Source organism: Aphelocoma coerulescens, chromosome 7 (genome assembly GCF_041296385.1).
Source record: "Aphelocoma coerulescens isolate FSJ_1873_10779 chromosome 7, UR_Acoe_1.0, whole genome shotgun sequence".
NCBI classification, from domain to species: domain Eukaryota; kingdom Metazoa; phylum Chordata; class Aves; order Passeriformes; family Corvidae; genus Aphelocoma; species Aphelocoma coerulescens.
The window spans coordinates 8,488,052-8,516,041 of record NC_091021.1 but is presented as its reverse complement, the minus strand read 5'-3'; the positions used below and the strand labels follow the sequence as shown (position 1 = coordinate 8,516,041).

Below are 27,990 nucleotides of genomic sequence, written 5' to 3'. Positions count from 1 at the left end.
GACGCGCCCGCTCCGGGAACGCCCCCGATCCGCCCCCGCGCATGCGCGCTTGGCCGCGCGGCTTCCGAGCGCAGCCGGCGGCGCGGCACTGTCGAGCCGGACTCGAGGTGAGGGGAGCGGGCCTGAGGGGCCGGGGGATGGTGCCGGGAGCGGCACGGCGGGGTACTGCCGGGCACTGCCTGCAGCTCGGGGGCCGGCGGGATGAATGCCCGGTGTAACTAAAGCTGTCGCTTCCTCAGACTGTTCCCTGCCCGCGGGACACCCACCGAGCTTTGCGCTTTGGTGTCTTTGTACCTGGGGCAGCGGGAGGTATCTCCTAGCGGTCTTCATTCCTTGCAGGGACACCCCTGCTTTTCTGTCATCTGTTGCCTCCGCTCCCAAGTCCGACTCTTGGCTCCTTCTCCACAGCTTTCACTCTCCGTCGCATCTCCAGACCTGCCCTGCCCGGGAGCGCCGGAGCGCCCGAAGCGGACCCTTGTCCCCGGCACGGCGCTGACGCTGATCCTGTGCCTCCAGCATCGCTGGGCAGCCTCTGCTGAACAGGTGCGGTGCTCCCAGCCGCGGGGCTGAGCCGGCCGGGAGCGAGGGGAACGCGGGCAGGGAGCCGGCCGAGGGTAGGGACGCCTGCCGGGTCCTTTACTCCCGAACCCCGCCGGGTGGATCGGCCGCGATCCCCCGGGAATGGCAGAAAACGAGGTAGAGAGGGGCCAGGAAGGAGTCCTGGGGTGCATCAGGTGGCTAGCAGGTTGATGGAGGTGATCAGCCACCTCTGCTCAGCCCTAGTGAGGCACATCTGGAGTGCTGTGTCCAGTTCTGGGCTCCGCACTACAAGAAACGCGAGGAACTACTGGAGAGGGTCCAGCGGAGGCCACAAAGATGATGAGGGATCTCTCTTACAAGGAGAGACTGCGGGAGCTGGGCCTGTTTAGTCTGGAGAAGAGAAGGCTGAGAGGGGATCTCATCATTACATATAAATATCTCAAAGGCGGGTGCCAAGAGGACAGTGCCAGACTCTTCTCAGTGGCGCCCAGCAACAGGATGGGGAGCAATGGCCACAAACTAAAACACAAGTTCAACATGAGAAAGAACTTCTTTACACTGATGATGGCAGAGGACTGGAACAGGCTGCCCAGGGAGGTCATGGAGTCTCATTTTTTGGGATTGCTAGAGCACACTCAAATGCTGTATTACCTGTAATCTGAAAAGCACACACATCAAAAGCCTCAAAGCCCTCACTTTAAACAACATTTTTAACTCCTTTCCTTCTCACACATAGCACATGCCAGGGGCACTGGCATACAAACACTAAAGGATTTGGCAGGAAGGAGCATAGAAGATAGTCCTTCACCCTGATGCTGTCCTGGTCTTTTGGATAGGTCTTATAGGCAGCCAGTAAAAAAGAGTGGTGTGAGTGGATTTGCATCTCACCACCTGTATTCTCAGCCTGGACTGTTCCTTGGACGTATCTTTACGTGCCATTTCCACTACAAGGTGATAACCTGCAGCCTGGAAGGCTAACTGATCTGCTGCTAGAGACCATAAAGCCACTCTGTCACAAAAGTGTTAGGACTGAGAGAAGTTATTCTGTACAATATTAGTTCATTTAAGCACCCTGTATCTGCTGGAAAGGTTACTTGAATTTAGCCTGAAAAGATGATCATGAGAACTAAAACACATAGACAAAACATCTTTCCAGTACTTCAACATTTAAAGTGACTTGAGATCTAGTCCATTTTCAGAGCAGGCAAGTGTGGACACAAATAGCAACTGAAAATGGGCACTTAGAGGGCTCTTTGATTTTTCATTTATGCTCTGGCGGGGGGTGATGGGGAATACATCTGCACAAACAAAAGGTGATACTCCACGTTCAGGACCTCAATTATGCAGGGTACAGGTATCAAACACACAGGTCCTCATTCCCATATCCCTGCTAAGTAAGAGAGCAGTAACACTAGCAGTACCCTAAGTGCCATGAAAAGGGGTTCAGAGGAAAAGGAGAAAAAAAAGAAAGCACCACACAGCCACTTGCTCACTTCCCCCTCCTCCCCATGTGGTGGGATGGGCAGAGAATCAGAAGGGTAAAAGTGAGGAGCATTGTGGGTTGAAATAAAGACAGTTTAACAGGTGAAGCAAAAGCCATGCACACAAGCAAAGCAAAAGGCAGGTGTTCAGCCATCCTGGGAAAGCCAGGTTCCATCACGCCTAACAGTGACTTGGGAAGACAAACACCATCATGCAAAATTTCCCCCTTTCCTGCTTCTCCGCCCCCCAGCTCTGTGTGCTGAGCTTGATGCCACATGGTCTGGAATATCCCTTTGGTCAGTTGGGGTCAGCTGCCCAGTGCCCCTCCTAACTCCCTGTGCACCCCCAGCCCCCTCACTGAGGAGCAGAAAGGGCCTTGATGCTGGGTAAGCCCTGCTCAGCTGTAACAAAAACATCCCTGTATTACCAACACTGTTCCCTGCACAAATCCAAAACACAGCCCCATGCTAGCTACTGTGAACAAAATAAACTTTATCCCAACCAAAATCAGCACATCCTCCAATTTTGTCAATGTTCATGAAAACTTTAAATTAGTAGTTTTTCACTGGTTCAGTCCAAATACTCCTTAAACATTTACACTGGCTTTTTTTTCACCGCTTTCCCAGGATGACTCAGTGGTATCAGCTGCAGCAACTTGATTCCAAGTTTTTGGAGCAAGTTCACCAGCTATATGATGACAGCTTTCCTATGGAGATCAGGCAGTACCTGGCACAGTGGCTGGAAAACCAGGACTGGTAAGCACAGACGTTAATTAGGCTTTGGGTTGTGTGATAAGCAACGCCCTCGGACATGCAGTTACAGGCAGCAGGAGAATGCTGGGGAAGCAAGCTGCTAGGTGAACCTTTGCTGGTAGGATGCTTCGGTAGCTATGTGGCTACTACAGCTTGTGTTCCTGCCCCTCTTCAGGGCTTTCTAGAGGGACCTGATAGCTGGAGTAAGTGTCCTTGCTCACATTGCTCTCAGTGGTGGCTGTTTTAAGACCAATTAGTTACTACCTTTGTAGCTCACTCTCTCACTTTTCAAAGACTGAACTTCTGCCAAAGTTTCTGTGGAGTGTCTTCTCTTTGGAGAGCGGTACAACCTGCACGTGCATCAGGGTCACTTTTAGGTTCCTGACGTGCATGGAATGAGTACATGAATTTGAAGAGAATGTGGCAAAAAGAATAGAGAAACAACATTTCTTTATCGAGGAAAGTAAAGTCAAAGTTAAGAGAATGAAATTGGCTTACATTTGAAGCTAATTCTCACTACTTGCATATTCTACAACTGGAGTTGGGGATTAAAAATCAAGTACACCTGTATGTATTTCTTGGATCTTGTGTTGGAAGGGTATTTAACACAAGCATGCTTTAACTTATTCTAGGGAACATGCCGCCAGCAATGTCTCATTTGCTACGCTGTTATTCCATGACCTGCTGTCACAGCTTGATGATCAGTTTAGCAGATTCTTGATAGAAAACAATTTTTTGCTGCAGCACAACATAAGGAAAAGCAAACGTAATCTTCAGGTACGCCTGGGTTCTATACATATACATTTGCTTGATTTGCTTCAGTGCAGTTGGATGCCTCTAAGCAACTACCCTGCCCTGAGGGATTTTCATAGAAGATGTGTGAGAATCCTGATTTAAAAGCCAGAATTCAAGTGTTGCTCCATTTTTGTTTTGATTTGCTATGGTTAGAAAGTTACAGTTTAATTATCAGAACAGCTACAGTTTGAGAACTCCAGGAAAAAGAAAACCCCCCAGGGTAGTGCCATCCTGAGCAGGGCAGTACTCAGTCCATAGCACATTTCAAGTTTGTATGCAGGTAAAACAATAACGTTGAATTTGCATCCAGCCTGGACTGTGTGTTAAACCAGCAGCCATACCAAGGTGTGGGAGGATGGCTCTTAAGGGATGAGTTCTCTCTAGGACTGTAGGGTATTATCCCACATCTCCCAGTAATGTTTGGCCTTTTCCTGTTGTTTTGTGCCGGTCCTGTCTTTTTGTATGACAATGAACTACGATAGAAACTCGTTCTTGGAGCTGGTTGTGGCTGTCACAGCCTGTAATCCTTTAGCAGGCTACGACCAGTGTGTTCCCTGAGGCTCACACACTGGTAATTCCCTATTTTTTGCTAATCTGAAAGTTACTGAAGGACAAGAAATGATGTGTATGAACTTTAACAATAGACTGTGTCTCTAATGCTAGGATAACTTCCAAGAAGACCCGATACACATGGCAATGATCATCTACAACTGTCTGAAAGAAGAGAGAAAAATACTGAACAGTGCCCAGGCGTCGAATGAGGTAACAGTGTTGAAATGTCTGCTGCAGTTGTATCTCCCCTTTCCTTTTATTTGGCATAAGGGAAGTGGATGAAGACTGTCAGGGGAAACAGGCTGTTCCCTCTCTGCACAATAAGAAGTTCCTTAAAAAACAGATGAGTGAGCGCTGATATGTACCAGCTGGACAGCATGGCTTTTTTCTCATGAATGAAGCATTTGGAGAATAAATGGCCAGGAAATAATTTTTATTCCTTGAATGATGTAAAAGCTATGCTGGTTGTTTTAATGCTTCTGTAATACAATGTAGCCTGATATGCTAATTGGATTTTGTTTTAATAATTGGTGCTTAACTTACATATCCAGCAAGATTTTAGGTTTGTTCTTCTGCATTTTACTCCCCAATTTACTCTCTGTTAAGCAGCTGAGCATGCTTCTCTGGACTTACTCTGGGAAAATGATGCATCATTCTCCTTCCCAGTTGTCTCCAAGTATTTCTTTCTAATTTTGGTGGGGTTTTGGGGTGTTTTTTTTAATGAAGCCCTTTTCTTTCCTCTGAATTATAGGTAAAGCCATAGTTTCTCCTTCGTCACCTGTTCTCCAGCTTCTCACCTTTTTTTTCTTTTTCCTTTGAAATAACTGTTTTGCAGTAAAAATTCTGCAGTTGGGAAAGGCATGCAAAAATGTATAGATAGCTGCAATCCATTTATATAGAAATAAAGTGATGACTGACCAAGATGTTAATTCCTGGTGCTGAAATACCTCCGTTTATAGCAGGGCTTTGAATGTGCAGTGTGGGAAGAGCACTTGGGCAGGGGCTTTCAACAAGGGGCCCTTTGCAACAGTGTCCAAAGCAGCTGCTCTCAGAGTGTGACTCTGACAGAGCCCCTGTAGCTGCAGCACAGCTGTTCAGTCCTGGCATGTGACATAAAGCACTTGCTGCTGCCTTTCCAGTGTGCAATAAATTGGGGTCATCAAAAAGGGAAAGGGAATTACAGAATGGTTTGGATTGAGAGGGACTTTAGAGACCATCTACCTTCCACTAGACTGGGTTGCTTGATGCCCAATCCAGCTTGGCCATCACTTCCACCATTGACTTAAATCCATGATGGGGGACCTTTGGCAGTTTACCAAAAAAAATACTTTGTTTCTTTCAAATTCACCTGAACTTGATTTTTTTATACTACAAAATTTTAGTATGGTTTATCAGAGCCATGCTTCCTCAGGTTGTTTGTCAACAAAAGCCACTAATTTACATTAATGAAAAAAAGTATGGGTCACTCTATTTTGACTTGTACTGCTTCTTCCCTTAGATGGAAGTAGGGAGTGTACAGAACACTGTGATTGGGATGCTGGACAAACAGAAGGAGCTTGATGCCAAAGTTAAGGCTATAAAAAGCAGTGTTACAGTAAGTATAATATAACTTTCCATAGCAGTGTTTGTTGATTCACAGATGTTGAAAAGCTTTCAGTAGTACATTAGACTTGATAAAGTGACAAATAAAAGTAAAGTACGGGCTTTCAAGTCTATAACCAGGGATTGTCTGAAGACAGAAAGTACCTTGTGCCTAAATTTTAGCAACAAAAGCGTTTTACCTGTCTGAAATACTAGCAACTGAGGGAAAAAACCTCTTAAATTGTAACTGACCAATTTGTTGTTAACTAGAAGATTTTTTATTTTAGCACACAAATGTTTGTCTTAATAAATACAGTAACAACAGAAAGCTTTTTTCCAAGCAATACTTAAGAATTTGAAAGTTTAAAATGCTGTGTGCTTTTCTAAGTGTTTCCACTGTAGCGTAGGTTCTGCTAAATTCTGTGAACTTACCTGGCTTGACCACAAAGGCACTTCCATACTTTATAATTAACAGATTTCAGTTAGCTGAGAAGTAGGAACAGTTAATAGGTGATGAAATTTAGGAATATTTCCTGTTAGGGAGTTCCAGGAAAAAGCAGTGTAACAAAACTGGACTTCATGTCTGTCAAGGGCTAGTACCAGGCAGTTCCTAATCAGATGTAGTCTTGCATTACTTGAAAATATTAAGTAATTGTGGCCACCCTCACTCATGCATTACAGGATGTGGAGCAGGACATCAAGACATTAGAGGATATGCAAGATGAGTATGACTTCAAATGTAAAACCCTGCAGAATAGAGGTAAATCATTTTTCAAGGACATCCCCTACTGCATATAGTTTGTCAGAGTAAACTGCTCTTTAAGTCAAGACACTGAGCCTAATGATACACAGCCTTACTGGTAATGTCCCTCCTTTATTAACTCTGTTTTGCACTGAAACCTAAATTTCTGCATCTGTCTTTAGTTCCAAGTAAGAGAGCCTCCTTGTTAACGCAGCATTCCTTTGTCCTTTGCAGCCCTTTGCCAGTAGAAGTAGCAAACCCTGTAGGCTCTGTGGCCATTCAGCCATACACTTAATTAGGGATGTTTAGGCTTCCCTTTGCCATCTTGTATTTCACAAATGCCAGACTAGCTTTAGGTTTTGTAGGCTCTTGTGCGCCAAGGGAAACACACAGAGTCCACTCTGGTTTCATTATACAGATCTGTCTCTGTTGTCAAATTCTTTGTTCTAGAAAAGGCTTTAGTTTCCACCACAGCTGGGCAGAGCTGACTGTCCCTCAGAACAGGGACATGTTCAGAAGGTACTTAGGGAAGCACTGAGCTACAATCTTGCTTTTTGTATTTGTCCACTTCTCCCCCCAGCATATTCCCCACCCATCCTTCAGCACTCCTGCAGCCTCACGCTCACAATTTGGACTTATTTTACAGAACACGAGTCCAGTAATATGTCTCAGGAGGAATACAAGAAAGAACAGCTGAGTCTCCAGCAGATGTTCTTATCACTGGACCTCAAGAGAAAGGTAGTGCTCAAGTTTTCTTTCAGAAGTCAGCAGCTCTTCATTTTAAGCTCATGTTCATTTTCATAGAATTGACATAAATTAGCAGTAGAAAAGTTTTTTCAATATGTCAGTTGAACTGAGGTCTTTGCAGAGTTTTGCAAGACAGATGAGCACTAGCTAAAACAGTACTTAGTTCTCCTGTATGATGTATTTTTAATAAACAGGGTAATCTCATGTTCTGTGTAGGAGGTGGTGAATAAGATAGTACAGCTGCTGCACAGCGCAGAGCACACACAGACTGCCCTTATTAATGATGAGCTGGTGGAGTGGAAGCACAGGCAACAGACAGCATGCATTGGTGGGCCACCCAATGCCTGCCTCGACCAGCTGCAGAACTGGTAAGTCTTTTGTAAGGCTGCATTTGAGCCACGTTATGAAGGAACACCACATCTAGGAAATATACTGATGATTTATATTATCCTTTTTCATTCTGTCTTACTATAACTACATTAATTTTATTACCTAACTATATTTCTAGTGAGCATGAAGTGTTCTCCAAGCTCTGCCACATCCTCAGGGACAGTCACCTGGCTGGTGCCTCTGCATTAGTAAAATACAGAAACATGCTAAAAGTAACAAGATCGTGTCAATTTTAGGTTCACCACTGTTGCTGAAAGTCTACAGCAAGTTCGTCAGCAGCTTAAGAAGCTTGAGGAACTGGAACAGAAGTTTACCTACGACCCTGATCCCATCACAAAAAATAAACAATTTCTGCAGGACCTAACACACACACTTTTCAAACAACTCATCCAAAGGTAACAGACCAGAAGGATCTTTTGGTGTTATCATGAAAAAATAGATGAAGAGCACCTTCCCTACTGTTCCCTCAGTATTTCTTGCATAGTAACTTTTCATTTTCCAAGGTTTTCCTAAGTTTGTCACAAATATTAAACTGAATTACTGTATTTGAGATTTACTGTATCTAGGATTTCCACAGGTTCAGGCCTGTGGAAAGGGTTTGTGATCAGTCATTACTGAAGTTAGCAGGTGCTTTGCTGCAGTACACATTGATTAGAGAGTCAAACTCCCAGTCTGTTAGTCCACTTCTTGCTTCAAGCTGCAACCCTGCAGAGTTCAGGTGAAGAGAGGCAAGAAACAATCTGCATCAAGCTGTGCCCAAGATAGATACACACTAGATTCTCCAATCCTTTGTCACTGGACACATCATCTTTGCCTGCAGCACAGGGAGGCCAGCCCTGCCTCTGTACCGCCTCTATGATGCAAGGTACTGTAGCTTGTAGTTGCCTCACGTAAGATCAGAGTCCTGTTCTGTACACACACAGTATATAAAAATTTGGGGTGTATCAACCAGTTAGCCCCAGAAGTTTTGTTTCATTGGGTTAGCTGGCCCTTATCAAATCCCCTGCTAGTGTATCCATCCCTTGGGCACCTGCTTTTACACAGTGCTGTCACTATAAGAATTCAGGAAGTCCTGGGAATGGCAAACAAAGCAACACTCTTCACTTGCACTGTGCTAATTACAGCACAGTGTTTCCTTGCTGTTTGATTTTAGGGAAGTCTGATGAAGCAATCTCCCTCCTCAAGCTGTCAATGTATTGCAGAAAAGCCAGCACTTTAAAAATCACTATTTCTAGCCCCACTGAAACAATTGAAAGGAACTGATACACACACCTCTGTGTAGATAGAAACTGAGTGAATAAATTGTATAGTATTACTGGTAAATCAGCATTCTTTTAAAGTTCACTTTTTATGTGGTTTCTTATTTAAGAACAGCACAGATAAACCACAGTGCCTTTAATCTGTTCTTCCCATAGCTCCTTTGTGGTGGAGAGGCAGCCTTGCATGCCAACACATCCTCAGAGGCCACTAGTCCTGAAGACAGGAGTACAGTTTACTGTGAAGCTGAGGTACGTTTTCCCCTTTCCCTATTCCTGTTTTGTGGTAAGGCTTTCCTGTCACTAGCTTCCAGGGGGATTGCACAGCCTGTCCTGCAGCCCAGGGGCTGAGGCCAGGAGGAGGGAAGTGCCACGGGCAGGAGCTTTCTTCTGGCAGAGTTTAACTCACATTCAGCTTTTACCCTTTACCAGAAGTGGGGTGTACTGCGTGCGTAACAAACACAACCAAACAGCAAGAAGACATGTGCAGAGCACTTTGTCATGCCAAAGAGTAACTCATTTGCCCATTTAGTTTCATCTCTAAATGCTCTCTGGTATGGAGCAAGCTTGGAGCCTGCACGTGGCCCCAAGCATGCTCCTTAAATATCTGTGGTAAGCAACACAATAGAAGAGAACCCATCTTTTTCAATTGCTGACATTAAAAAAAAATACTTCTCTTTCCAGATTGCTGGTGAAACTGCAGGAACTGAACTACAACTTGAAAGTGAAAGTTTTATTTGATAAGTATGTTGCATTTATTTCATCCATCTTATGTAAACAGTCCCCACGTTCAGAAACCAAAGAGCAGTCACATTTTAAGTGTTGACTAGGCCAGCAGCAGGCTGGTTCTCTGTGACAGCAGGTACATCCTTCCCTTTTTCTTACCCATTCCCTTGTTCTAAATCTCTGCCACCAGAGACATGTCACAAAGTGCAGATGGCTTCAGCTTCTCACCATCATCTCCTCTGAGGAGAGCTCACTACTGCTAAATCAGGCACAGGGCAGCACCTGGGGAACAGCCACGGCTCTGCTGGGTTGTTCCACCTGGATTAGCACAAGGTGACAGTGTCGAATTGAACTCCACCATTTCCAGTCACATAATTCAGTCATGTCTCTAGAATACCTTACTTTTTGGGTAGTGTCTAGTAAGAAATACGGTTATCCTAAAGCAGCCTTTGAGTTAGGGGTATAATCTGCCTACCTGTAACATAGGACATGTTCTCAATCAGAGGAAAAATCACAGCAGTTGAAACAGATTAATACCAACCTTCTGTATTTTGTAAGCAGTTCAGGTGAGTTTAGCACTTACTTCAAGGGCATGGAAAGAAATATGACAGGCTATCCAAAATAATGACAGGGACTGTGCTTTCAAGAAAGCAAGTGGGTTTTTGTCTTCTCAGCCAAGTAATTTTGTTCACTTGAAATGGCTCTAGGGTCCAGAAACTTGCATAGAATTGGGAAAAAATAAAAAAAAGTTCTTATGTGGTTGTGGGAGGTGAGGCTTTGAGAAGTGCACTAGACAGAATGCAACTCAGTAAAATCCCAAGTACTGGGAAAACCAATTCAAGTGATGCAGCAATTTATTCAACAAGTTTAAAAGCAGATTTAGATGGCAGAACTATATTCTTTTTTCCTCAGCACAAGAGAAAAAAATAGATAGAGTAAAAGAAAGTACTTGCTTTGATTATAAAGCCCCCATAGCAATACTAAGCCTCAGTAAAACATAGGTTGTGTAGCACAGTATTTATTTTGACTGCTTGAACCAATTGCCTCATCTTTTGCACAAAAATTTCACAAAAGCGTTTTACCAGTTCTCAATCAGCTCTGTCAGCTACTAAAAAATGCACATTTTCTCTGTCTCTGGCAGAATCTTTAAAAGATTCTTATTTTGTCTTTTTTTTTTTTCTTGACAGAGATGTAACTGAGAAGAACTCAGTCAAAGGGTAGGTGGCATCAGAGTTTTGTATATTTATTAGGTTCTTTGAACAAATTTGAGATTTAATTACATTTTCTCTCTGTGTAGGTTCAGGAAATTTAATATTTTGGGAACAAACACAAAAGTAATGAACATGGAAGAATCTACCAATGGAAGTCTAGCAGCAGAATTCAGGCACTTGGTAGGGGGTTGGTTTTTTCTTTCTTTTACTGATACAGCCACTTAATTTTGTTGGTAGAGTGTGGTAGGAAGGAAACAAATGGCTTTTGTTATTGAAGTCATTATTTACTTTTGTGTAAAGAGGAACTGTGATTATCTCCTTTTTCTTTGTTCTTTCCTTTTTGAAATACTTGGCCTGTTTCAATCAAAATATGATTGCTTGTCACTGAAATAGGGACAGGAATGCAAACAAGACTATTTTCTGCTGTACAGCTTATGCTGCAATGGGTTCTTTGGAGGAGGAAGTTAAAAAAGCCTAGAAAGGCTGGTTTGGGCCTTTCAGAGGAAGGCCCACAGGTAGGGAAGCTTGGAATAGTTCAAAGAGCTCTGAGTCTGGTAGATGAAAATTGTCAAGGAGTGGGCAGCTGCAAGGAAGTCAGTGCCTTCAGCAGACTGTACCACACTTCTGATCTGCACATTGTGAGGGAACAGATTGGTTCCTTCCTACCACAGGAAAGGAAAAATGCAAGTCGAGAACCAGGGAACATGGAACTCTCTCTTCATTGACCACAACTGAGACTGCTTAGAGTTTACCATCCTATTCAGAGGGGTTCTTTGATAAACCAATATTCCATCTGATTCTGATTTCATACTGCTTCTGTTCTTAAAAGGCCTCTTACATAAAGGCATTGCATCATAACTGTGCAATATCTTTTTTCACAGATGAACAGTTTATAAAGGTGTAGTAGTTACCTACAGTTTAATCCTTTGGCTCCCACAGCTTAGAGCCAAATAGAATAGGCACTAGTGCAGCAAGTTTGCATACAGTTGAGCAAGTGGAGCATGCAAACCTCCTCTACCACTTCCATTTGTGGCTGACAAACGAGTGACAGAGGTTTTTGTTCATTTGCAGCAACTGAAAGAACAGAAAAATGCAGGGAGCAGAACAAATGAGGTAAGCAGCACTAACCTTTTCTTTGTCAAGTTTTAGCATAATACTAACAAGGCATTCATTTAAGACAATGCTCTCTGATCAGACCCATGAAGACACACATGGGATGAGAGATCATAGGAGAGGAGTTCAGTGTTTCTACAAAGGGATCCATGTAGGAACAGTCTGCAAGGAGAACTACAGCCAGAATGGCAGTGAGGGACTCTCCCACATTGGCATCAACCTTTAACAGGACTTCCTGGCAAGCACTGATTTTTCTGTGGCTTATAGGTAGTAGCCACAAAAAAACCAAAAAACACATGCCTGGAGAGGCAGTTCTAGGAAGTCAGCACTGTCATTTGACTTTGATCTGTAAGCTCTTACTGATGTCTAGAGCTCATGCCTGTGGGCAGAAAAGGGTTTTCCCCATAATAAAGCCCCACTACTTCACCGTAGGAGTTTTCAGTCCCTGAAAAGTTTTCCTTTATTTTTTTTGAAGGGTCCTCTCATTGTAACAGAAGAGCTTCACTCTCTGAGTTTTGAGACGCAGCTGTGCCAGCCTGGTTTGGTAATAGACCTAGAGGTATGTCTTATATGAAACAGACGGACTTCAATCCCTGTGTGTCACTCATGCTTACAATCTTAACTTTTCTTTGCCTCTCTTTTTATTTTCTTTTTTTCTTTTTTTTAAGTACTGGGATATCAAGCACTTTCAGTTATTTCAAAGTATGGGAATGACACTTCACAACAACTGTGTATAGAGACAGAGAGAGAATGCTGTCAGATCTCTGGGTAAATAAGAATAGATGTGCTTTGCAAAAATGTCTGATACCTAGAGGGCTTAAACCACAGGGTTGGTTATCAGTTTACATTTATTTCAGAAGCAGTGTGCTGTGAACTCTACTGTCACTATTAGTGCTGTCATAACTGATACTAAAGTCTTTATTAGATAAAAATTACCCAAGTTCTTTCTAGTATTTCATCATACTGATATTTTCTCCCCTACATACCAACCTCTATTGAAAAAGTCAAGACTGTGCAAGCAGGGAATTAAAATGGAAATGGGTTTGTGAATAATCTCAAGGAGGATTGTGGCAGCAGTGCAGGGTAACCTGATATGTTTCCTTTTGTGCCCCTTTCAGACCACATCCCTTCCCATTGTTGTGATCTCAAATGTGAGCCAACTTCCCAGTGGATGGGCTTCTATCTTGTGGTTCAACATGCTGTCTACTGATCCCAAGGTATTTGCAGGAAAAAAATATTTTATCAGGTACTATATGTAATTTTCAAGCATTGTATGCAAGTGGCTGCTGCATTTTAGCTCTGCAGATGACTCTTAATGAGTTTCAGGGGTAGAGAGGCAGCAGCAACTTCCCTGACCTAAACAGAGCAATGTTTGAAACCCAGATTAGGGGAGGATGTATTCAGGATATACACTATGACAAATGAACAATCAAGAACTCAATTATGGTGCATTGAGTAATGCAGCAATTCTGCCCACTGGGAGAAGACATACCCAGAGCCCCAGAGATTGCTTTTCCTGGTAAAGAGTGCCTGGAAGAATAGCTGCCTGCTTCTGCAGAGCTTCTTCTCAAGCTGACATCCATTCTTAAATCTGGAGTTTGTTTTGGCAACAATACACTTTTATAAATTCAAGTGGCATTCCAAAATGAATGTTTAGTTGTATTGTGTAGCTTGTATGTTTCTGTTTCATTCTAGAACTTGTCCTTCTTTCTGAATCCGCCTTGTGCAAAGTGGTCTAAGCTTTCTGAAGTTCTGAGTTGGCAGTTTTCTTCTGTAACAAAGAGAGGACTTAATGCAGATCAGCTGAGCATGCTGGGAGAGAAGCTTCTTGGTATGGTCTGCTCTCATCACAGATGGCCTGTTTCAGTTGAAGCTAATTCTACATCTTTTCCTGCAACCTATTTTAAGTTTTCCTTTCCTCTCACACGTTTTCCCCTTCTACAATACAACTTTGTAGCAATTGAGTATTTTCCACTTTTCAATATGGCAGAGTTTGTAAATGAGATCATGTCATTAAAAAAATCTGCCATTCTAACTTGGGAGTTTTATGCATTAGAACAACACCACTTGGGCCTAATTCTGCCTTTTGAAGTAACACTCATGTTTAGTCAGTCTTTGAAGTGGATGCTTCTTGGCATCTTTTGGGTTTTGTTTTTAAATCCACCTCCATTTATTTTAACTCCGTGCATGCCCTGAGCTGCAGTGGGAATTCACTCTGCATAAACACAGTTGTAATATCAACATGCAAACACTATGGAACTGCTAAAGGATATCAGATAGAATTATCTCCCACATGAGTGTCCTTAGTAAAAGCCTCATCAGCCATGGGGTTTGGAAACAAACTCCTTGCAGTTTTCCTGAATAGGCAGGGCACTTGCCACTGCTACTGATTTTGCACAGTAGACTCTAGATAAAAAATAACTGTTGTTTCAGTATATTTCACCGACCTTAAGTTTCAGGAAAAAGTTATATTTAAAAGGTATTTGAGTTTAGTGTGTCTAGGTGGCAAGTACAGCATTCCACTTTCTAATTCCCCCAAGACATAAGATCTGACAAAAAGCTGCTAATTTAATAGATTACTTTTTAAAATTCTACAAGGAGAGTGATTTTTTTGTTCTTGTTTGTTTAATTAACCAACACAAGGAGACCAGTGATATATTTCTATGGCAAATGTGCATGTCAGAACTACAGGAATTTTGTCAAGCTCTGGTAATGGTAGGCTTGCTCCTTACATCTTACCTCTGTAGATAAAAATATCACCCAGCTGAAAAAATCCTGGTTGCTGAACACTGTAGATTCAGGTTTCCTCAATGCAAGGAGACAGAACTAGCAGGGTGCCAGGCTACAACCTGGCTGCTGGTTTTGCAATGTGAAAATTGACAGAATCTTGATCTCTTAACACCAGCAGTATCAGTAACAAGCTCCCTAACCCAGTTTATTTTCAGAAAAATGACAGAGAAAAGCATATTTATTGGAAGCCATAGCATGATCATTAATGAAAGAATTTGGCTCTGACTCCAGTTAGGGTCTGCAAAGCTCCAGCTACTGTAGTCACAGCACAGGACTTTTCTTTGTGGTTTGGATATGGTTATAAAACACTGTGGACATAAAAACAAGGCTGGGGGAAACAGTTGCAACAGGAATGAGTCTGTGTTTGGGGTAGACCTGGGAGTCAAGAGTTTCTGGGGCAAAAGCCTGCAGGTCACCAGAATCAAGGTAGTAAAGTGCTTAATCTCAGAGAGATAGGGTCTGCTGAGCCCCTGCAGAGGAGCTTGTGGGCTGCAGTCTTCTTGTGCAGGCAAGAACTATGCAAGGATTCAGCCTCCTTCCTGGAAGCATTTTGAAGCTGGCAAGTGTTTGGTGCAGTGCAGCACAGGAAGTGTCAGGATGGATTGGCTCCCGTTACGCAAGGGCTGCTCACACGGATCTGGTTATCATAAAACCTCCCAGGGGGAACTTTGCACCCTCCCCTGCACTAGCTGTGAAAGCACAGCAGCCTGCCCTTCCTTTTCTTTTGTAGTTCAACAGTTGAATTCCAAATAATAACTCACAACTTGGTTTTCTAAGTACTTCTAGCCTTACTAAGTAACTTATGGAACATGACTGAAGTAAAATTTATTGTGTTCAGGGCCAACAAATGGAGGATCTCAGGATGGCCTTATTCCTTGGACAAGATTCTGCAAGGTATGAGCTCAGTTTTAAAAGCTGAGATGTTACTACTGTGGATTTTGTTTGGGCTTTTTTTGTTTGTTTTTCCCCCCGAGGTGCCTTCTTTTTCAGTAGGATCCTCTAATTATTCTAGACCTTACATAGTTATGGGAGGCTTTGGTGGCGAGGTTAAAGTAGCAGCAGAAGGAGGCAAAAGAGCTTGCAATGGCAAGGAGTAGATGATTTTGAGACTGCTTTTGATCCATGTAAACTCCATAGGAAAAAAAAAAATGTATCTTTCAAACACAGCACCTTCATTATTATTAATGCAGCTGCTATTAATAGAATAGTTCTCCATTTTGACTATTACAGAAAACTTAAACAAAACAATCAGCAAGATGAACAATTCTTCTGTATTTTACTGAAGGACATTTCCCAGGCCAGGAGCAAATGGACTAGGGTGAGGATTAACATGGGGTGGCCAAGAGGGTCAGTATGATGACAGAGAGCCACACCATGCAATTTCACAACCCTGGCTGCAGCAAGACAGGAGGACTCTTCATATTTTCTTTAGCTTTAGACCCTAAACTGATACAGATAAGTAGGCAATCACAGCAACCAGGAGCAGACTCCAGGGGAAGAGCAAGGCTCTGGTGACCTACAAGCATTCAAATTCATTAATGTGGATGTCTCATGAGAAATTGAGATCCAAGTCTCAACAGAAAGTGTCTCTAAAGCTTCTGCTAGCCAGCCCAGTTAAAAACCCCAGTGGAATGGGTTTGCATGTCCAACAGCTCCAGTAAGGATAGCACCCAGGCAGGAACAAGAGCCTTTTTTCTGCTCTTAGACCAGTGTTATTGCATGTGAGAGGTGATGGATCACATATTTGTGGGTACTGGAGGCTCAGACAGGCATTTTTCTCATTCTCCTCTTGCCTTAAGATTCGGTACATGCTTCATTACTAATAATTCCTGTCCTGGAGAGACAGAAAAAGAGTCATAAGAGAATATGGGGAGGGTGGGAGAAAAGAAAAAGGGAGAAAAGAAAAAAACACAAGAACAAGTAGACAGTGGCAGGATTGAAATCTTGCTTTCCTCTCTGCTTAATGAAACTCATGTCTCATTATCCCTGTTCTCCCTACTCCCATCCCTGCCTTTCCGTATTCTGAATTTCAGGAGAACATAAATGATAAAAATTTCCCCTTTTGGCTGTGGATTGAGGGAATCCTGGAGCTTATTAAGAAACATCTCCTGTGTCTCTGGAATGATGGGTAAGACCTGAGTGAAGTTAAAGATGTGATCATTGCCTCAGACCTCACTTTCAGGCCAGCAGTTGCACCCTCAGCTGCTGGGTGGTTGTTTGTGCAGAGAGTGGAACTTGAAACCGGAAGAATCCGAAGCAAATGAATTGTAGTATTGAGGAAACCTCTGATGAGGCAACTGCTAAAAGCAGGAACGTCAGAGGACTGAGTTGTCCCATTTAAGTCACAGAGCAGGGCTTTGAATGTTAGATTATATTTTGTTTTGCCTCTGCTCCCACTGTAAGTCAGTTCTTTCCACATCCTAGAACACAGCCAAGAAAAACTGAAGCACAAGGACGTACAAGTCATCGTGATATGATTTTAAAAAAACCAAAGTGCCTGCCCAGAGTTAGTGTGAGCTGCCTGGAGGTGGCAGCAGCCAGACTTGGAATGCCTGTGCCTGCACCATGGGCCCAGAACCCAGCAGTCTTCACTTGTTTTAAGACTATTACTAAGTAGAGGGACTCTGCCAGATGGGAACACAGTTCCATTTGCCCTTTAATACTGGTTTAGTATACTTTTCATTCTGGGATTTCCGATTTCGGAAGTAATTCTGCCCAAACTAGGCTTATCCAAAGTCACAATCCTGCCTTTTAGCTTCAGCCACATTATGAAACCTCATCAAACAGCACGCTGACAGTGGAGCATCCTAGTGTCCCACAGTTCTGCAGGATCTATAGCACCAGGATTGCTTTGTCTTGCTACATTCAGCAGTGGGCTTCACATTTTTACCTCCCCAGGTCCAGGAGAGTTCTTCAAAGCCTTGTTTCACTGCCCCAAACCTCCCCATTTCTTTGATGAGGGGGCTGCAGTGCAGTGGGAATATTTGCCACCAGTACTGAAGCAGAGTGTCAGTTCTGGGATTGGGATTACATGTGGATTTGGTACAGGCTTGAATAGCAGAGACTCCCCTTGTATACAAAAGACTAATACAGCCTCAAGAACACTTGCCTTTCTTCATACTTGAGAGATAGGAAGGCAAAAGACTTCCTTATACACAGGATATTGACTACTGAATGCATTTGTTACCTAAAGCATGGTGTTTAAACCAAAACACAAAACTCACCAGTCAAACCCCCAAACCCCGTAAAACAGGGCAGCTTACAGCATCTGAAATTCTAAGCAAAATTATGATTATTTAGTATTTTTTTGTGCAAAACCCTCTTTCCCTAACAATGCACACAAGGACAGTCATAGTACTCAAAAGTTCATTATTGATGGAGTATTTTGAGGAATAAGAAGCAGAGAAGTTCTGACCTTTGAAAAAACAAAACAAACCCTAACAAAAGCAAAATATCAACCAACAAAGCAACCAAAACCAAACAGGTGGGGCTTGGCCAGGGTTATACCCTAGTACTGACTTGAACAGCTCCCTCCCCAGTACCTGTCCAAATCAATCAATCTCTTATAATTACCACACCAGCCTCCTTGTCCATGTAGTAGCATCTGTTGAGCATAGTGAATCGGTCACACAAGCTTAACAGCTCCTCTAGAAAACATGCACAGGGACCAAAGCAAACCCCACACCTCTAAGAGTGTAATCTGGCAACTAGCAAAGTTTGTTTCATCAGCCAAAAAGGAGAAACAACTGTTCCTTAGCATTCTTTTGAAGCTAAAACTAACTGCTAGCTGGGATCTGACCTTGTTACACACATGCAACTTCAGTTCTGCTTGCACAGCCCAGCTTTGACAGCAAAATGGACAATCTCTTTTGTTCCAAGTTCAGAAAGATGTTTGTATAAGCCCCCAGGCAAAAGTGAGAGTGCTGAGGGAAGCTGTGGTGATTCATGGCAGCCAAGGGGCATGAATCACCACCTGACTGCAGCCAGTCAGTCAGTCAGCCCTGCTGCCAGCTGTTCACGGGACAGAGCCTTCTGTGAAGCTTTCAGCAGTACTTCATCTTTTTTAAGTGAGGAAAGCTTTTTAGTTTTCCTAGCTAGCCCAGCACAGCTTAGGTTTTATGTTGAGGAGTAACTCGGCTCTTTCTTTTCAACATTACAGCTGCATCATGGGTTTCATCAGCAAAGAGAGAGAACGTGCTCTACTGAAGGACCAGAGCCCAGGAACATTTTTACTGAGATTCAGTGAAAGCAGCAGGGAGGGAGCAATCACCTTTACTTGGGTGGAGGGATCTCAGAATGGTAAGTCAGCAACAGAGAACCTTTCTTCATGTACTTGCATCAGAACAAGAAGTCTTTATGCCCTTCTCCTCCACCCTGAGGACCAGCACAACATCCCTGCAGCAGCAGGGCACAAGCAATAGCAGGGACACACCATACTTGGGGTAACTCAAACCACACAATGAATTGATCAAGGTTTCAGCTAGCACTTCCCAGGTTCTGCTTCTGGCCTGGAAGTTGGGTAGGAAAAACTGCCTGGACTGTCTTCCGTGCCTCCTTCAGCTCTCTCCCAGCCTTTAGTACACACACACCTGCATCTCTTTCCAAACCCAAATGGAGCTTTTGTTCTTTCCTTCCCACATTCTGCCTAGGTAAATTACATACTTCATTTTCTAAGCAGTTCTCCTTCCTCCCCTTGTTCAAAAGGATCAATGAAGAGCTTGCTTCTTTGAAAGAGTGAGCTGGACTCGTTTCTCATCTTGAGGAAGCCTGGAGCCATCACAGCTGCAAAAAGTTATAACCTCCCTTGTACCCAGTCAGGGCTCTCCCCTTACCACACTAATTACACAGCCTCCCCTGCCAGCATGGGGCAGCTGTTGACACTTTGATGAGCCCAAATCAGGGCAGCAGGTGGAAGAGAAACTGCTGAATGTACTTGTCTGACTTCTTCCCTTTGCTACCTGAGACATCCAAAAGTTAAGCAAAAGGTTGATCGTATTTAGAGCATTCAGGAAGGCTTATCTGTGTCTCTTGATGATTCATAAAAGCCTCAAGTGGTGTATTTGGATCAAACTTCCTAATAGGCAGCAGAGTCTGAATTACATAATTTGGTTAAAAAGGCAGCACAACCTGAATTAGTTAATGAAATACTGCAGTTAATGAAATACTGCAGTTAATGAAATACTGCAGTTAATTTCCATGGACAAGCCACACCAGTCATTCTGAATACAAAGCACGCCAAGAACCATCACTATGTGCTATATCCCCCGTGCCTCCCTACCCCACAGAACAATTATGCTCCCTTTGACAGGCATGAAATGTTTACTGCAGCAATGTAGGTGTCATCCAGGCAAGCCTTTTGCTCATGTGAACTCTGAATTTGGGGAAGTGGCTGCAGCTTTTCTGGACCCTTTCAGAAAAAACCTTGAAACCAGCTTTAAGAGTTGCTGCTTCTCTCCTCTGCAGAGCTCCAGTTCCACTCAGTAGAACCCTACACCAAGAAGGAGCTCTCTGCTGTGACTTTCCCTGATATCATCCGCAATTACAAAGTGATGGCAGCTGAAAACATTCCTGAGAACCCTCTGCGATTCCTGTACCCGAACATACCCAAAGACAACGCCTTTGGCAAATACTACTCCAGGCCTAAGGAGGGTGAGTGCTGTGAGGGGCTTGTGTCTTTTAGCCTGTCTGGTTGTTCCTGAACTACTGGGGCACTGTACCATTTCTGTGGCATGCAAAGAAGGGGAGCAGTTGGCCTCAATGTCTTGGCAGCCTGTCCCATGTTTAGAGGTTAACAAAGAGGCACAACATGAGATCTAATCAGATCAAAAACGGAAACCCCTAATTGTCACTGGCCCTCCAACTCAGCTGTCATGTGAGCCCGTGAGCTGTTTCAGAAATGTAGGTTCCCACTAGCAGCCCGGACTGTGCCTGGTTAGGGGAGGGGTTTCTTTGCCATCTTTTATAGGAGAAAAGGGAAAACTGACTAAAAATGGAATAAATTAACCATAGTGCTGTAAACTGCACGACAGAGAGACTTGCACATTATCTGGGTCATAGGCTATATTTTTGGTATAATAAAGATGAAAATGTGACGTAAAATTGCTGAAAAAAAACTCCACAAGCTTTTTTTCTCCTTGAAGCACCAGAGCCAATGGATTTGGATGGTCCCAAGGGAAACGGCTACATCAAGACTGAGTTAATCTCTGTATCTGAAGTGTAAGTTCCCACAAAAATGCTGGATTTTTAAGAATTGATCGTAAGTTTTTAGCTGTAGTTCATGTTTCTTCACAGTATTTAAGCTGTAGGTGCCCCTGTCAAGTCTTTCTTCTTTGAGAATCTGATCACAACACATTAATGCAGTGCTGTGTTCAAAACACCATTTTTAGGTAAAAACCCTAGAAACTTGGAGGTAGTTGTACTGGCAAGTAATTTCCTGAAAAGCACGTTCTCAAAGACTTGTTGGACTTCTTTGGTTAGGATGTGCACCCCTGAGTAGTCTGAGTTTTCATTTAGAGTTAGGCTGGCTTTGCAAAGCCTGGTCTTCTTCACAAGAGGCCTCCTTAGTGGCCCTTTGGCCCTTGGAGCCAGACAGGATAGCCCAGTTGTGCCTCATTCCTTTAGTGATGCTTAACTCTTCTCCATCAGCCACCCTTCCAGGCTCCAGTCTCCAGAAAACCTGCTCCCCATGTCTCCCGAGGAGTTTGATGAGGTGTCTCGGATGGTGGACCCGGCAGACATTGATACTGTGGTACGTATCACCAAACAGCCTGGAGCAGGGGGCTTGAGCCAGAACTTGCTTTTCCCCTTTTTTTCCCCCCTTCAGACATACCTCAGACACCTAAGCAAGCCCTTGAGAACACGTCTCCTCACATGGATAGGAAAAGGTGGGGATCCAGAGTTAGACTGGGATTGCCAGCAGTTGTTTTTTCCACTTGTCTGCAGGGAGGGGGGTGAAGAACAGGAGAGCAAAGCTTCTTGTGTGTGCCTTGCAGGTGGAGGGAAGATGGGAAGGGAGGAAGGAGGATCACTGTAGTGCTTCCTGTGGGGTCTGTGTGGGGAGGGCCCAGAGCAGAAGTGCAGTTTGGAAGTGCTGCCCTGCCAGTGCTGGTGAGGTACTGCCTGTGAACAGAGCAGTGCCATCCTTGCAGGGTGTGCTTCAGAAAAAGAAACAAGTCATCCCTCCCACTGCCCACCCTGAGTAGTTGAATCCTAAGATGGGAATCAGGTGTGATTGGGGCAGAACTTGGTCACGCTCTGTGGAGAGCAAAGACTTGGGAACTGGGGCTCATGTGTCATGGAGGTTTCCTTTTCTCCTTGCAGATGTGTACACACATTCAGCTCTGAGCTTTGGCTGAGTTTTCCCTGCGTCATTAGCACGGCCGATTCGCTTCACACATCCTGTGCTGTAGTCAATGCCTTGGGGACACACTTCACTTCCTTGGTTTCTCAACCTGAAGGTGCAGTAGCAATTTTAGCTAATGGGAGTATGAACAGCAGCAGCCTGAGTAGCCTCCTTACGTGCATATCTTTGTTTAATTAGCAAGATACCGTGCCAGAGTGGAGGAAGAGGAGGATGGGAATGTGAGCTCCTCAATGACAGTGATAGGAGAAACATGCATTCATTGTTTAAAGGAATTAGTTAAACATTTAAAACAGTTGACTATACACAGAAGGCTTCAAAAAAAAGCTGGTTCTTTTGCAGAGGTTCTGTTCAGAAAGCTTATACCTTCAGTTTTTGTCTGCAGAACACTCTACAGCTACATGCCCCACCAAATCCCTGTGCTGCTGAAGTTTGTTGTGCTTTTAGCTTTTCTGGGCATAGCACTTTGAGAGAGCAGAAGCGCAAAATGTTACCTGCATTTCATTTCTGCAGTTTTCCTAAGGCTTAATCTTGTGTAGGATGTTTCACACAATCTTTCTCATAAAGAGAATTTCTTAGAACACCACCTTCAAGCTGCATTGGCATATGCTGAGCTTGCAACCCAAGGTGTATAATCAAGACTAAAGCCTCTGCAGACTGCAGTCATGAGACAAAATGAGAACCTACTCTTAAAGAGTGCAAAAGGAATTGAAGTATGTTTTTGTTAACTGCACTTAGTCTGCCGAGGCTGGGATCTGGTCACTCCTAACTTTTGCCATAATACAGACCCCATTTAGGTTGTAAGAGGTGGAATGGAACTCAGTTTTCTCGTGCATTATCAACCAGGGCATTTATTTAACTGTTAATTTGAATAGCTAAAAGCTTCTACAGGCTTTGCTAATGAAGTGGGTTTGTAATTAGGGGTAAGGCACAGGAAGGTGAAGAAGTTACAGTTTATCCAGAGCAGTGGCTGCAGGATCTGCAGTGTGCAGTACTTAAAGGCTGAAGCTGTGCTTCCACTAGAGGAGGAACAGGTTTGTTTCTCAGCACGTTGGAAGGTAATTAACAACTCAGTTAAGAGGCAAGGCTGTTCTAGGCAGCTGGTCTCTCCCTCTAAGGGTACCTATTAGTGCAGGCTGCTAATTAGCATGGAGCTGAGCAGAGGGGCTGCAGAGCACTCGTGCTGCACCCCACCTGTCCAGGGACAGGAACAGGGCACCCAATATGGGGGCCCTCCATGCCTGAGCAGGGGGTTGGACAAGGTGACCTCCCAAAGCCCCTCCAGACCCATCAGCTGCTGTTTGGGAAGTAAAGGACTGGTTCATTTTAGTGTGTTGTGCCCAAGGCATCTGATGTGTCCCCTGCAAAAGCTTCGAAGAAAAATTAAAGGACCTAGAGCAGGTAACACATGTATTTAAATGGAAGCATTGCCAACACAAGAATTTAAATAAAAGCCAAACTGACTTATTTTTGGTGCCCTGGGTTACTGAGATTAACAGTGCTACAGGAAATCACAAGTGGTGACTTAATGCTTTTATCTTACTGTAACTAGCTGAATGTGCATCTGTTGCTAATACAAAAACCAAGTTACTTGTTTTTTGAGCTATGTTTTGTATTCATGTTCTACATGTTATTACTTTTATACTTCAGTTTTGTGAGAGTTAAAGCAGTGGCCTTATTCACAGGTTGGTCCTTCCATAGCTGGTAGTTCTGGAGGCAGTGATATTTCCTCGATGGAATATTCTTATATATGTTTTAAAGAAATGGAACTGCTAGTTGCCACTTTTGTTCTCTCTCATGTTGTGGCCATTTCTATTTTAAAGTGAACGTGTCTGCCAGTATTTTACTACTCTGTATCTCATTTTGAACTTGTTTGTGCAACTAAAGAGTTACAAGCTCTGAAGCCCAAGGCAGTATTGCAGCTTTTAATTCTCTGCATTGTTGCAGGTCTGTCTGCAGTAGAGTTCTTAGAAGGTGACTTAACTTTATTACTGCTTCTATCACTTCATTAATTTGTTTCTGTCCCCACACAAACTTCAATAAACTGAATTTGAATTTCTAATTTGAGTCCTCAGGAGGATAACTTATCTATGGCTCATCTTTGTGGGCTACCAAGCTGGACCACTGCTGCATCATTTTTCTCTGGGGCAACTAAGTGACAAAATCCCTCACACTTGTCAGGCTTTTATATGAACTGCACAGCCAGACGAATAATAAAGGAAAGAAACTGTTGGTGTAATGAAGGATAGCAGGAGTAAGGCAAGAGAAAGCTAGAGCTGTTGGGAGTTCCTGGCCAATCCACTTAAGAATTCCAGCATTAACAAAAAGCAGCCAGTGAAAGGACACAGCTCTGCAAGTGTAGGTTTCAAAATAAACACCAACAAAAATCAGAAAAAGGCTACTAGATAAATGCATTCTGATTTCCTGTATGCTTTGCACAGTGGAAATGACCAGAGTAGGTTTTTCTGGACAGCCTTCCCCATGACTGAAGACTTATTTCAATGGCAGTCACACAGATAACCAATAAAACCCACCAGCACCACTATCATCTTGGTATTTCCATTTATTATGCTGTAAAAAGCAACACTATCTGGATTTTATTTCTTAAAATAAATAACTTTCATTTTCAGAACCAGTACAGCTCAAGTTTAGATTCATTCATGGGAAACTGCTAGAAATACATTCATCACTGTCTAGTCCCCACAATACAGAATCTAAAAGTCAAGATCAGCCCAGTCAGTTACAATGACCAGAAGTACACTGCCAGTAAATATAGTCACGGATAGTCCAGCTCTGAAGCAAAAAAATCCGGTACAATAAAGTTTGTTCACAAAGATAGGCTAATTAATGCTAAGACTACCACAATATTTCTGAGTACAAAGCATTAAGTTAGCTGAACAATTTTAGGTTGTGATACAGAAGAAACATATATGACATAAAAACAAAGGAGTGGGGAAATCTTCTTTGGAGCATAAGGAAGTCAGCGTTGGTAAAGATAACCAAAAGCTATTTACTGTAAAATCTACATGTCAGTGTCATGAATGATAAACAGCCAAACCAATGTACTGCATATATTTATAAATAATGCCATGTCTAAGTAGCTGCATTGCTGAATTGGACATTACAAAATAATCCATCTTCTCACAATGAGAAAATACTAGAACTAACCAGCAAAAATGCACTGAAGCTAAGACCGGCTAAAAGCACTCGGTACAAAAGCATTAAGTTGAGGAACAGCTATGATCTTCAATGTTAGCTCAGTTAAAATCCTTCTTTTGGTTTTGGTTTGTTTATATCATGTGTACTATATAATATACCTATGTTTAAAAACACCAGTTTGAACAATGCAATGTCAGTTAAATAAAGCAAAATCAGGTATTTTTCTGAGAAGCTATAGGATGTGTTGGAATAGGGGGAAAATAGGGAAGATTAGCACTGACATTCGTAATTCTGAACTAGGATCCATCTGAAAATATTCCTTTACACTGAAGCCAATAAATCTGTTGCCAGAGAAAACATGCTGGAATTTAGATCAGAGTGCAGGAGAGAAGAGGCCTTGTGCTACCCAGAGACTGGTGTGGCTCAACAAGGAGCCAGAGGCCATTTCATTTAGTTCTTGGTTACAACAGGGGTGGCTGTGACACAGGATGTGAAGAGAACGGGTTAAAAGCCTTCAGAAAAATAGCTGATCTTCAGAAGAACAACAAAAAAAACCAAACCAAAAAACAAACCCAACCAGCTTAAGAACAGTAGGATTCTTGAGAAAAAGTGTTTGATAACCATGTCAGCCAGCTTCGAGATGCTATTTGAGGGCTTTGGACTTTCAGACTCTTCGAAGATTTCATCATCATGAAGACAATCACTGCTTGTGATGAGTACCAAGCACTTTTCCATGTGGCTTGTCCTCCCTGCAGGGAGGCAGTATGGCATTTCAACGAGAGACTGTACAGGAACTTGAAAGGATTTATTCTCAACTATACTGACCTGCTGGGTCGCTCTGGAGAAGTTACTTCTCTCCAAGCCTTAGTGTACTCATTGCAAAAGGAGGGTAATGTGGTTCAATCATCTTTATAAAGTGCTTGGGCCATTCTAGGAAGAATTTGGGCATTATTTCAGGAGGATTTTGGTGTGAAAACACAGAAAATTTGAACTCTGAGACCTATTAATGACTTGTACACTACATGCTAGGATAAAAACCACCATATACACAATTCTCAAGCACAATCTCCTTTTCCATGTGCTAAATGATTCCTGCCTACAACTCTTGTGCTGAAATTCTTGCCTATGTCCAACAACTGTAGTGTTTTGTGAATATCTTAAGTGACTGCTCACTTCTGAGGTTTTATGCCACAGTACTGGCAGAAGCAATTGCACGTGGGACAGGGAGCTGTGGCAATTTTAGACTTCTGTGAACTACAAATACCTGCATCTACGTTTTCCATGATGGGGCACGTGCCACGCTGGCTTCAGTGGCAAGACAACTGAATTCCACTGTTCACCACAAAAGGCATTTACTTACTTGTGCTCCTGGTGCTGAACTCCTGTCCTACTACACCAGGGGAATCCCAATGATGCAACATCCTGCTCCCTGGTTGACGGCAGTGCAAGAAGAGAACATACCCAAAAACCTGGCTTATCTCCTGCTCTGCTCCCGTTTTGATTGGCTCTATGCTCCTTAAAGCTGTTTCACTCCATCTGTGTTCCTCACTACAAGCCTAAATGAGCTCAGATTGGCGTGTAGTATTTGGTTTAGTTCTTTGCCTTTCCAGCACTTCCATTGCCCTTGGTGGCTCCTGCGCAGCCACCAGGAGCAGCACCTGTCAGCCCCCCCAGGGCTTCTGCTGTAGTGCAAATATACCTGCAAGGAACACCTGCACGGAGTGGAAGCACCCACGTTCCCCGGCCACAGGGAAGTACTTTAGCAGCTGAACATGGAGAGAGAGAGGAGGGAGGCAAGACAAAGGGAACGGAGAGAAACACTCCCAAAACAAAAATCCCACTACACACCAGTGGCTACAAGTCACATTCCCCTACGCCATTTGGTCAAACAAACCTTAAAACACATTCCCTGACAAGACTATCGCTAAGACCATTGACAAGTGTCACCTATATACTCTGTGATATTTATAGTATGTAAACAAGGTTGTGTGGAATTCTTTTCTCTATTTTTTCCCAAAGATAAGTGCAGATCCTTAACACACCCAGCCTAAATGTACAATCAGCATCCTCAGCTTTCAAAAAACCTCACTGATGCTCATACCTGACAGTACTCTGGCTCATCCTGGCCATACTGGAAACAGAAGGCTAAAGAAACAAAAATTCAGCAGAAAAGTTCCTGACCACAGACTAGAGTTCACATAGAACACAAAAATAAATTAATAGTGCACAGTAAAGCCAACAACAGCTAAATATTTTTATACATCAATTATATGCAGCATGAGGTAATATTGCTCACATTATGGAGGGAGATTCTTAGTTGGTTTTGTTTCTTTTGAAGAGATTGGATTTGTCCTGTGCGTATAGAAACTCCTGCAACGTAACACTGAAGTAACAGAGACTTCTGTAAAATATATACCACTATCAGATAGAAACACACACGCTCTTCATTACTTATGCATACCACAATTAAATAGGTAAGTGATTTGATTCTTAGGATCTAGCTGAAGATGATTATAGTAAGCCATCCAGGTTTTTATGAACCGTTCGGTTCTCCTTCCCATCGTTGTTATCCTCTGATGGCGTGTATTGGACCTGATATTCTTGAAGAATTTTAAAAACATCATGGTGTCCAAAATGTAAAGCTTCATCCATAGGAGTGTTATTCCACCTACAAAAAGCAGCACGGTATTTTTAAGATCAGCATGTTAAGCACAGAGCCAAAAAGCACCACAAATCCAGCTCTTTACATACTGCATTAATAGTTCAGCACACAGACCACACTCAGTTCAGTAAC

The 27,990-nt window shown here is 43.1% G+C and overlaps 2 protein-coding genes across 4 annotated transcripts in view; one reads left to right on the top strand and one right to left on the bottom strand.

The window, feature by feature from the left end:
• Nucleotides 1–34: 34 nt before the first annotated feature.
• STAT1 (signal transducer and activator of transcription 1) lies at nt 35–27,564 on the top strand. 2 transcript variants are annotated; one of them, XM_069021993.1, is made up of 25 exons: nt 35–107; nt 409–543; nt 2,649–2,777; nt 3,407–3,551; nt 4,233–4,331; nt 5,620–5,715; nt 6,384–6,462; nt 7,091–7,182; nt 7,408–7,559; nt 7,818–7,976; nt 8,997–9,089; nt 9,522–9,581; nt 10,751–10,780; nt 10,861–10,954; nt 11,846–11,887; nt 12,363–12,446; nt 13,006–13,104; nt 13,583–13,718; nt 15,516–15,571; nt 16,711–16,805; nt 18,837–18,976; nt 20,141–20,326; nt 20,818–20,893; nt 21,323–21,425; nt 21,998–27,564. In XM_069021993.1, the coding sequence occupies exons 3-25, from the start codon at nt 2,650–2,652 to the stop codon at nt 22,019–22,021; spliced, it is 2,268 nt and encodes a 755-aa protein (XP_068878094.1). In that variant the 5' UTR covers nt 35–107; nt 409–543; nt 2,649; the 3' UTR covers nt 22,022–27,564. The 2 variants fall into 2 exon arrangements, with proteins under 2 accessions (XP_068878094.1, XP_068878095.1); XM_069021994.1 differs by lacking the exons at nt 35–107; nt 409–543; nt 3,407–3,551 and having other exon boundaries at nt 2,688–2,777.
• The window catches only part of GLS (glutaminase), a 63,991-nt gene continuing 60,586 nt past the window's right edge, over nt 24,586–27,990 (bottom strand). For both annotated transcript variants that reach the window (XM_069021995.1, XM_069021997.1), the window contains exon 18: nt 24,586–27,864. In XM_069021995.1, coding sequence (XP_068878096.1) covers nt 27,708–27,864 — 157 coding nt within the window. In that variant the 3' untranslated portion in view covers nt 24,586–27,707. The remainder of the gene's footprint in view (nt 27,865–27,990) is intronic.